General features: G+C 47.0%; 1 protein-coding gene across 3 annotated transcripts; it reads right to left on the bottom strand.

Moving 5' to 3' along the window:
- Positions 1-5780: 5780 nt before the first annotated feature.
- On the bottom strand, positions 5781-10070 carry LOC135581973 (interactor of constitutive active ROPs 3-like). Of its 3 annotated transcripts, XM_065121208.1 has the most exons (5): positions 9917-10049; positions 9640-9755; positions 9340-9397; positions 8415-8589; positions 5781-7492 (listed from the first exon to the last, which is right to left on the bottom strand). In XM_065121208.1, the coding sequence occupies exons 3-5, from the start codon at positions 9357-9359 to the stop codon at positions 5873-5875; spliced, it is 1815 nt and encodes a 604-aa protein (XP_064977280.1). In that variant the 5' UTR covers positions 9360-9397; positions 9640-9755; positions 9917-10049; the 3' UTR covers positions 5781-5872. The 3 variants fall into 3 exon arrangements, with proteins under 3 accessions (XP_064977280.1, XP_064977278.1, XP_064977279.1); XM_065121206.1 differs by lacking the exon at positions 9640-9755 and having other exon boundaries at positions 9917-10070; XM_065121207.1 differs by having other exon boundaries at positions 9340-9755.
- Positions 10071-10508: the final 438 nt, after the last annotated feature.

Genomic DNA, 10508 nt, shown 5'->3' with positions numbered 1-10508 from the left:
TCAAGACGAAAAGAATTATAAGATTTCTTGAACAACAATAAAAAGTTTACTTACTTATAAGTGATTCAACAAAATATAAAACTTTTTTTTAGTACAAACTAAATAAATTTATTTTATGTAAATAAAACTATTCTCGATGTCGAGTGGGAGAACGACTGCAGCAGCCCAACTCTGAATCTGTCCCTCGGATTACCTAACGCGCTTTCTGATAAGACATGTTTTGCCCTCAGGATACGTCATAGATGATACCATACGTCACGTCATAACTCGTACCCTCAAGATTGTTCGACATGTCTGATCTCGACAATCCCGAGACGATAACGTCCCTCACATCGAGCCAGAATCTGTACTGATGTCGTGATGTGTCCATCACGTCAATCCATGTACGACCGACCCTCTTACGGCAGTATAAAAACCTCTATCCCGGCCTCCAAAAAAGGGGAGAGACTATGGACTTACTCATCGGAGGGGCCATGGTTGGGTACCACCTGGCGGAGGCCATTTTGTAGGAGGGCTACCACTCATCGACTGTGAGGGACTCAGCACAAGAGCGCAACTCGCTCGACACCAAGGAGTCGCCAATCAATCCCGACCCCGACCAACGCCAACCAGCACTCCTTCCCGAGAGCTCGAGTACCCCATCATCCGAATCATCCCGCAGAAATCTCCCAACATCAGCCGTGCTGACTCCCCAGCCACGACACATTTGTTCACTAACATTTTGGCGCTAGAAGGAGGGTCATGTCGTAGGAGCATCCCGCGGGAGCTCTCCCCAAGGGAGAACCACCAGTCGGTCACCCTTCTGTTGGGCCCGGAGATCAGCCCCTCCCCGTCCTTCGAGATGGGGGGATCCCGGCCTCGACATCGGATCACTACTGGCGCTCGTTCAACTACCCGGGGTTATCACCTCCTGGACTTACCACGGGACCCTCGGTCGTGTCACCCGAGGCGTTCCTCAGCTTGACCAAGCAAGTGCAGGCAATGACAGGGATGATGCAGATGCTCATCCCACTCATTCCTCAAAGCGTGCGGCTAGCAACTCTCTTGACCAACCTAACCCGACAAAGACTGAGCAGGGAGCAGGTCGGGATGGGAGAAGTCCGAGACCAAACCACGGACCCGAGAGGTCCACCCGAGCAGAGCATACCCGCACCCTATCGAATCACATTGACCCGCTCTAAGCCTGCCACCATATCGTTCGACTCGCTAGATGACTCATTCAGTATCCAGTTGTCCTAGGTCAACCAACGCTTGGACGAGTTCCAACGTGAGTTCCAGAAGTTGCGGAGCGAGTCGAACGAAGGCGACTCGGGTGACTCCCCTTTTACTCAGGGAATACAGGACAAGCCCGTACCCCTCAACTTCAGGCTGCCGACATTGGAGACATATGACAGTGGCTCTGACCCCGCGGACCATGTCGCAGCGTTTTGGGCTTAGATGACCCTCTACAGCACCTCGGACGCCCTGATGTGTTGGGCATTCCCGACCACCTTCAGACGACCAGTACGAACATGGTTCAGCCGGTTGCGCCCGCTCTCAGTCTCATCCTTCGACCAGCTCACAAGGGAGTTCGAGCAAAACTTCCTCACCGGTGTGTGACCTAAACCTTCCATCGCCACCCTGCTGGCATTATCTCAACACGAGAGCGAATTGCTCTCTCAATTCGTGGCACACTTTGCCGCGGAAATTTGGGGATTCCCGGACGCTCACCCTTCTATAACTATGTAGGCATTCCTAAGGGGCTTGAGGCCCGATCGGCCCAAGTCAGAGCCTACGTTGCCTCAGTCAGCACGCCACGTGGTGCGATGGCACCGGTCATGACAAAGGGTCTCCTGCCGGCAGACCTAAACCCGAGATCAACTACTCGACCAACGAGACTGGTCTCCTCTTCAGCCACACAGCTCGGTCCCTTGACCAGCGATTGGCCATTATCATCCTGGCATGATACCACCCCTCGAGGACCAGCCGCCAAGCCGACACTACTTCTGCCCGAGTCGCTCCATGTCGATCCCCGACTTGCGACTTGTCGGCCTAGCTCTGCCCGAGTCGCTCCATGTCGATCCCTGACTTGCGACTCGCCGGCCCTGCTTCTGCCCGAGTCGCTCCAGATCGATCCCCGACTTGGCACTCGCCGGCCCTGCTTCTGCCTGAGTCGCTCTATGTCGATCCCTGACTTGCAACTCGCCGGCCCAGCTTCTGCCCAAGTCGCTCCATGTCGATCCCTGACTTGCAACTCGTCGGCCCTGCTTCTGCCCGAGTTGCTCCAGATCAATCCCCGACTTGCAACTCGCCAACCCAGCTTCTACCCGAGTCGCTCCATGTCGATCCCCGACTTGCAACTTGCCGACCCAGCTTCTGCCCAAGTCACTCCATGTCGATCCCCGACTTACGACTCGTCGGCCCTGCTTTTGCCCGAGTCGCTCCATGTCGATCCCCGACTTGCGACTCGTCGACCTAGCTCTATTCGAGTCGCTTCATGTCGATCCCTGACTTATGACTCGCCGGCCCTGCTTCTGCCCGAGTCGCTCCATGTCAATCCTTGACTTGTGACTCGCCGGCCTTGCTTTTGCCCGAGTCGCTCTATGTCGATCCCCGACTTACGACTTGTCGGCCCAACTCTTGCCCGAGTAGCTCCAGATCGATCCTTGACTTGCGACTCGCCGACCCTGCTTCTGCCTGAGTCACTCCATGTCGATCCCCAACTTGCAACTCGCCGGCCTAGCTTCTGCTTGAGTCGCTCCATGTCGATCCCCGACTTGCGACTCGCCAGCCCAGCTTCTGCCCGAGTCGCTCTATGTCGATCCCCGACTTGTGACTCGTCGGCCCAACTCTTGCCCGAGTCGCTCCAGATCGATCCCCGACTTGCGACTCGCTGGCCCAGCTTTTGCTCGAGTCACTTCATGTCGATCCCCGACTTGCGACTCGCTGGCCCTGCTTCTGCCTGAGTCGCTCCATGTCGATCCTTGACTTATGACTCGCCGGCCCAGCTCTGCCCGAGTCGCTTTATGTCGATCTCCGACTTTGCGACTCGCCGACCTAGCTTCTACCCGAGTCGCTCCATGTCGATCCCCGACTTGCAACTCGCCGGCCCTACTTCTGCCCAAGTCACTCCATGTCAATCCCTGACTTGCGACTCGCTGGCCTTGCTTCTGCCCTAGTCGCTCCATGTCGATCCCCAACTTGCGACTCGTCGACCCAGCTTCTGCCCGAGTCGCTCCAGATCGATCCCCGACTTGCGACTCGTCGACCTTGCTTCTACCCGAGTCGCTTAAGATCGCCCCCGACTTGCGACTCGCCAGCACCAAGCCTGAGCCCAGGATTAATCCCTTGGCCCATAGTTTTAATCCTGCCCGAGTCACTCCAGATCGCCCCCGACTTGTGACTCGCCGGCACCAGGCCTGAGCCCGGGATTAATCCCTCGGCCCACAGTTCCAATCTTACTCGGGTCACTCCAAATCGCCCCCGACTTGTGACCTGTCAGCCCCAAACCCTAAGCCTGAGTATAATCACTCGGCTCGTAGGCGCAGCCTCTAAACCGAGTTGCTCCAGCTCAATCCTCGATTCGCGACTCACCGGTCCTCCGCCAAATCGCCATATCACGTCCCACGATTTACGACTCGCCGGTGCCAACTCCGAGCACGCCTCTTAGCCAGTCTAATGCCCGAGCCGCATTTCGGCCAATCCAATGCCCGAGTCATGCTTCGCGGCCAGTCGCCTCTCAGCTAGTCCAACGTGCGAGCCACATCTCGCCGGCCTAGTCCATCGTCCAAGTCACTCCACATCGATCTCCCGCTCGCGGCTCGTCAGATCTCTAACCGAGTCACTCCAGCTCGCAACTCGGCGGTCGTAACTCCGAGCCGCGCCAAACCAGTTATCTAACCTACGACACTTTGGTCTTGCCTTGTCTAGCCCCAGCTGCCCGATCAGCAGAGCCGATCCTTCCTGAGGCCCGGGGCGCCGCCCCTTAATGAGCCGATCCATATCCCATTCACAAGCAAACCGATGCAGTCACACCACTCCGACCCCGGCACGCCTCTCGGCCCTTCCAGGACCCCACGGCGCGCCATGTCGGGGGGGGGGGGATGTTTCGGTGGAAGTGATAAGCCATGTTTTGCCCCCAAGACACGTTATAGCTGATGCCACACGCTATGTCAGAACTCGTACCCCCAAGACTGTTCGACATGCCTGGTTCCAACAATCCCGGGACAACAACGCCCCACACACTGATCCAGAATCCGTACTGATGTTGTGCTATGTCCACCATGCCAATCCACGTACGACCGATCCTCTCATGGTAGTATAAAGACCTCTATCCCGGCCTCTAAAAAAAGAGGGAGACTACGGACTTACTCATCGGAGGCGCCACGACCGGGTACCACCCGACGGTGGCCATTTTACAGGAGGGCTACTACCCATCGACTGTGAGGGACTTAGCACGGGAGCGCGACTCGCCCGGCACCAAGGAGTCGCCAATCAGTCCCGACCCCGACCAACTCCAACCAGCACTCCTTCCCGAGAGCTCGAGTACCTCATCATCCAAATCAACCTGCAGAAATCTCCTGACATCAGCTCGTGGACCTAGCCGTGTTGACTCTCCAGCCACACATTTGTTCACTAACACTTTCCATGCCCAAAATGGATCCTACTTGTGTTGGAGATGGATATGATCTCTCGATGTGATACCTAAATTAAATTTAGGTTTGAGAATATGAAAGGTTAGACCAATGGTTGCTGGCCACATGAGGAGATATTTCGTAATATTAAATAATTACCTTAATCTTTTTTTTTTTCCACAGATGCTGATGTGACGATTGACGATTGATTGATTGTTGAAGGGTTCCTGTTTTTTTTTTTCTTTAATCTTCTTCTTCTGTTAACTAAGGATAGCATTTACATATCAACATTTGTGGGATATTAATATAATCTTTTAAATTCTAAAAATACCCTATTACATTATCTAAAATTATAAGATTATCAAAATGATTTAGTGAAAAAACCAACATAATTTATATTTTCTATAAGGTGATATTTTATTTATGTATTTTTAAAAGTTATCTTATATCTATTTATATTATTATACTTTTTTATCATATATTCGGGCCACATGAAATCTTTTATGAGATTACATATTTATTTATTTTATTTGCTTATTTACTTAAATAAAAATATGTATTTATTTTTGAATAAATATTAAAGTTATTAGAAGGGCAAATTTATCACAAAATATTCAATAACTTTTGAAATATAATTTCACAAGAGAACACTTATATCAATGTATATTTAAGATGTAGTTTTTATATATTGTTTATTAAACACTTCAAAAATTTCATAATTACATATTTATTTAATTTTTTTTCTTCAACCGCATATTAAAAATGCAAATGTGTTCTCAAACGTGGGAGAGGAAGACAGATAGAGAATGTGTCACTCTTAGAATATTTTTCTTGAAAGCTTTTGTTTGTCAAGGTTATGAAAGGAAAGAGAGATGTGAGAGGCTTTAATTGGTAAAAAAGAAAAAAAGAAGAGGAAGAAAGATAAAAACGACTGCTGTTCTCAGGCACTTGTTCTTCTCCTTTTTGAAATTTTGCTCTTTGTTCTAGTATCACTTCCAAGCTTGTTGAACAAAATCTCGTGTGTATGTGTGTAGTCCACAAAAGAAGCATGTTCTCCTAAATCCTGATTCAGAAAACTAGCAAAGTAGAACGATGAGATCAATAGCTGTAAAGCTCCTGTGTTCCTATCACTAGAAAGAATGAATTCGCAGTTCAAGAAATCTCAGCTCCGGAAACACAAATGTTTATTTATTGTTTCAATATTAAACAGAAGCCAAGGTATTCGATTAACATTACAAACTGCAGATGCAAATTGACTATTACTTCTGCTCCTTGTTCCACATCCCTCTGATTCTTCTAAGGACATAGTTTTTCTTCTTCCTCGAGGATTCCTCACCAATGTCATCGGAGAAGCGTAAGCTCATCAACTTCCCTTCAGCAGATTTGCGCTCGGAATCCACAGCTCCGGAAAATTTCCCATTGTTGTCAGCCGTAAGCATCATAATGGCAGTTTCAGCTGCCTTCCTCCACTGTTCCGCTTGCACCTTGAGCTTCCTCAGCTCAGCTTCCATTTCAGACTTCACTGCTTGAACTGCCTCCAGCTCTTCAGCCACCCTTGTAGCCCTTCGGTTGTACTTCTCAGCTTTGTCGGAAATGGATCCTAGCTTCATCAGTGCCTCCTCCTCCGCAGCCTTAGCTGACTTCATCTCGGCTATTGCTTCTTCACAAGCTTTATGGTTCTCTGTTTCAGTCCTCCTCAGCTCGGATTTTAGTTGCTCGTTCTCTTCAGATAGTCTCTGTAGATCTATCACCAAATTTGTTAGTTTAGACTTTAAATCCTTAGCATCAGCAATTGATTTTGTTAGCTTTAAACCAAGTTCGGATTCAATTTGATTTTCTCGTGCTTCCTCGCTGTCTGCAAGCAGCTTCTTGTTCATATCTGAGATTCTCTGTAGCTCCTCTTCCTTGTCAAACAGATTGGACTTGAGCACAGTAACCTCTGATTCAGTATCAATTAGTCGCAATTCTAGTTCAGATTCTCTTAGTCTGGAGTCAGTACTCATTTTCTCCATCATTTCACGAGTGCACTGGATCTTTACTGTTCTCTCGATCTGCTCTTGCTGATTCTTGATCCAAGCATCTTCCAGTGCTGACATCAACTGTTCCACTTCAGAGTCTAAAGAACCGAAGCAGATCTTTTTTGGATTGCCAAAACCAGCTAAGTCTTGGAGATGAGCAGTGAACCGCTCTTCCTGCAGTCTCTTCACAGTTTCTTCAAGTGACTTGACTCGTGATCTGGATTCTTTTAGTTCGGTAGCTACGATACTGAAAGATTCCATGAGTTTTGACCCATCAGTAAGGAGAGCTTCAATTGTACTCTGTGCAACTTCCAGTTGTTTCCTTGTCTCAGCAAGCGTGGATTTTGCTTCAGCTTCAGCTTTTTCACTACTTATGAGCTGAAGTTTTAGGTTTTCAATGGAGAATGACACCTCCGCGAGATCTCTTTTTGAAGACTGCATCTCTACGTGTTCAACTTCAGACTTCTTTGTAAGTGCAGCCTCGGATCGAAGGACCATCTCGAGCTGAAGCCTCAGCCTTCGTATCTCGTTCATGGCAGATGCCAGTGCTGCAGTATCAATGGAGTGCTGGTTCTGGATGGCTTCCAGCTCAGACTGCCATGCTCGATCACGTTCCTGAGAAATCTTTCTTAATTCTTGAATCCGTGACTCTTCTGCTGCTGATAGCTCCATCATCTGGCTTTTGGAATCTTCGAGCTTTAGAGCCACGACTAAAAGCTGTTTCTTGGCCTCCTCTGATTCCTGCTGGGCTCGTCTCTTCCATGACTCGGTACAATTCAGCTGATCCCTTGTCTTCTTCAGATCGTCCTGGAGCTGAGCGATCTGACATTCCAACTCGGTGACCCTGCTTGAGCCTCTCTTCTGGATCAGAAGTGAAGTAGGCTATCAATTGGTAATATCCACCTATTCTAGTATGGAATTGACGTCGAAAGATCACTTAAAAGAGGAAAGCATAGTTGCATTGAACTGGTTACTGAACTTCCTTACGCACTTAATAGTACCATCTAAGAATCACATAAACTGCTGAATTTACTTGATATGCAGAAGGCTTAGCTTATGAAGAAAGGCATGGCATAAACACAGAGTCTGTCAAAGATCAGTATGAGCACACTTGGGCTGAAATTGTTAGATTTTCTAATCTCAGATCATATAAAATAAAACTTGAGAAGAGAGTCGAGATGGAAGGAGAAACTAAAAGGAAGAAACTTTATTAGTTGGACAAAACAGCGACTAGGTATATATGACAGCAAAACCTCAAAGGAAATTATTCTGATCCTTCTCTAGATAAACTCAACTCTATCTTCTAATTAAATTTAAATTACATGTCCTAACAGGAATGAGAGGAAGCATGCAAGTATATTGCTAATATTCTAAACTTGAGGATTGTTCAGTCAACCAGATGCCCCACCCACTTCAAATTTCTTCATCTGTAATCCAATATTGATGCGCATGGATTTCTTTGTATGATATTTCAACCAAGATAACTAAATTCGAGATCTTTTTTTCTTTTCCTATATTCTCAGTCTTTTCTGAGAGAAACTATCTATCTGTGCCTTTTCACTTGTCAGACTTGAGCATAAAACAACCGCAGCATTACTTATCTTTCCTTTTTTCTTGAATTATTTTAAGCTAAGCTTGCCAAAATAGCATGGTTTTAACTAACTTTTAAGGCGGCCTACGTTGTAATGTCTCTTCTTCTAAGAGAGCAGCTCTCGGTGATCAAGATTGTAGACATAGCATGGTGTCTTGCGTATCTCTACAATGTAATGGCTAGATTGAGTACCTCAGTCTCCATGGTTTTAGCTGTGCGGCATTCGATCTTGGGACTTCTATCAGCGACAAGTTTGGATGAATTTGTAGAAGAAGAAGTATTCAATTCCGATCCAGTCACCTTTGCGGGACATTTCGATTTAAGCATCAGCATAGAATTCTTGCCTGGAACTTCTGATGATCCATTCCTGCTTGAAGTGAAAAAGTTCACAGACAAAAGAGGATAGCAACGAACATAGATTGCTATGATTTAAGTTCCAAATCAAATAGAAAAAAAATTGACTGAACCACTCTATTCCTCAACTCATCTGACAGATCTCTAGCTGACCTTGAAGAGTTGCCATCACAAAAAGGAACTAGGTAAAATTTTCAGAGAACGTTTCTCACTCTGCATCCGAGAGATGTATTACTAGATAAACCAGTTGTTGGTTCAATTACCATAGACAGCTTGGTAATGATATATCAGACAATGCTTGTCTTATTTTAGGACAAACCAATCCCTCAGCATGGCAACTTTGTTTGCAGGCCTTCCGGCTCAAATAAATGAACAGGAAAAAGAAGTTAAAACCAAAATCCAATAGCACCAGATGCAATGAAACGAAGCACAGGGAAGAAGCCTTCACTGACAGAGAGGGCCTACAGCCTACAGCTCGGAAGAAAGAAGACAAACATGAAGGAAGTCACAGAAAAATCAAACAAGATTAGAGGAAGCCATGAAATGGTAAATGAACAAGTGTCTAAAGTGGATTTTCCTAACACATGGGCCGTCACGGGAGCTGAAATGTTACCACGACAAGAATCCGAGTAGAATCAGAATCACATGGTTAGGATGTCAACTGCAGTGTGCCTTTTGGTTCCTCTTCGTTCTGATACAAGTTTCTTGGATCCCCAGAAGACATAATTAATTGAATAAATCGCACACCAAGTCAGTGTTATACCTTGTTTTGGGTATCTGCATGTTGGTAACTCTCGGTTGTATGTTCTGACAGGCCTACCCTGCAAAATCAGAAGAACACAGAGACATCATTGTGAGAGAATCATGTGCATGTGACCGTGTTAGTCTTCTTCTTCTTCTTCACTACATTCTTTTGCTAACCCCAAACGGGAGGGTTTAGAACAACAACGGAGAGGAACGACAGCCGCGGAAGTCCCTTTACACTTAATCAGGTACTCATTCTCGACGAGCACCAAACGTAGAAATTGAGGCAAGGATTCGGAACTGCTGCTTTTCCCTTTACCTCTGCTCCATTTTTCTCAGTGCAGATAGCAGCTGCTTGAAACACCGAGTCAAAAGGTGATCACTTGCAGAAGGAATCCAGTCTACACACTACTCGTCGAACGCCTTTAAAGATCTCTGACCCGAGACAACAACATTAAGAATGACAGGGAAGAAGAATAAAGCACTCCTATTTACATTTTTTGTGTATACGATGTCGAAAGCTCCCCGAGTGGAACTCAAAGCGGAGGAGAAATGGTCGTGGGAAGGGGAAGTGACTGAAAGAGTAAGAGACTCACCGGGTTTTGATTGGTCAACTCGCCTCCTCCTTGCGGTTCCCAGGCAGGGCCTCAGCTACTGCTCTGTCTTTGTTCTCGCAGCAGCTCTTTGCGTTCCTTTCAAGCCAAGAGACGAACAATGAGAACGGGCTTAGAATATGAAACGTCGAATGTAGAACGTGCACATCCTATCCGACGGTCGGGAGCGAAGTATAGTATTCTTGTTGCATATTTTCTATCAAAAGGACAACTGAGTTAATCGAGTGACAAGGATGCCGTCGATATGTGATCGAGGTGTCGACGGTTTATGGAGGGGCATCTTTTCTTTCAGATCGTCTGTCTCTTCTTCATGTTATACTTGATACAAAGTAAAATAGGAAGACGATATACTTGTTTCGGATTGTGGACCCTCCCTATTCATTCATGATGGATCGTTGATTGTCGGAGTGATGATTCGACGGACCGCGCAAACGTTGAAGATAGGGTAATAGATTGATTCATCACAATCATAATAATATTAAGCAGTGATTGTCATTCATGTGCTTTGTATGTATGTTAATGGGATGGATGTCTTATCCTCCGATCGATCGTGTGTAGTTTTGGAACCGGTAGG

Source organism: Musa acuminata, chromosome BXJ2-8, assembly GCF_036884655.1.
Source record: "Musa acuminata AAA Group cultivar baxijiao chromosome BXJ2-8, Cavendish_Baxijiao_AAA, whole genome shotgun sequence".
Classification (NCBI taxonomy): domain Eukaryota; kingdom Viridiplantae; phylum Streptophyta; class Magnoliopsida; order Zingiberales; family Musaceae; genus Musa; species Musa acuminata.
This window is presented reverse-complemented; position numbering and strand designations above follow the sequence as displayed.

Bases quoted from the DNA above. Each gene is read 5' to 3' on its own strand.
- LOC135581973 (XM_065121206.1), bottom strand. From the start codon at position 9,359: ATGCAGATACCCAAAACAAG. The intron at 8,590-9,339 runs GTATAACACTGA...CACTTCAAGCAG, and splicing joins ATGCAGATACCCAAAACAAG to GAATGGATCATCAGAAGTTC. The intron at 7,493-8,414 runs GTACTCAATCTA...CTTCTGATCCAG, and splicing joins CTAAAACCATGGAGACTGAG to AAGAGAGGCTCAAGCAGGGT.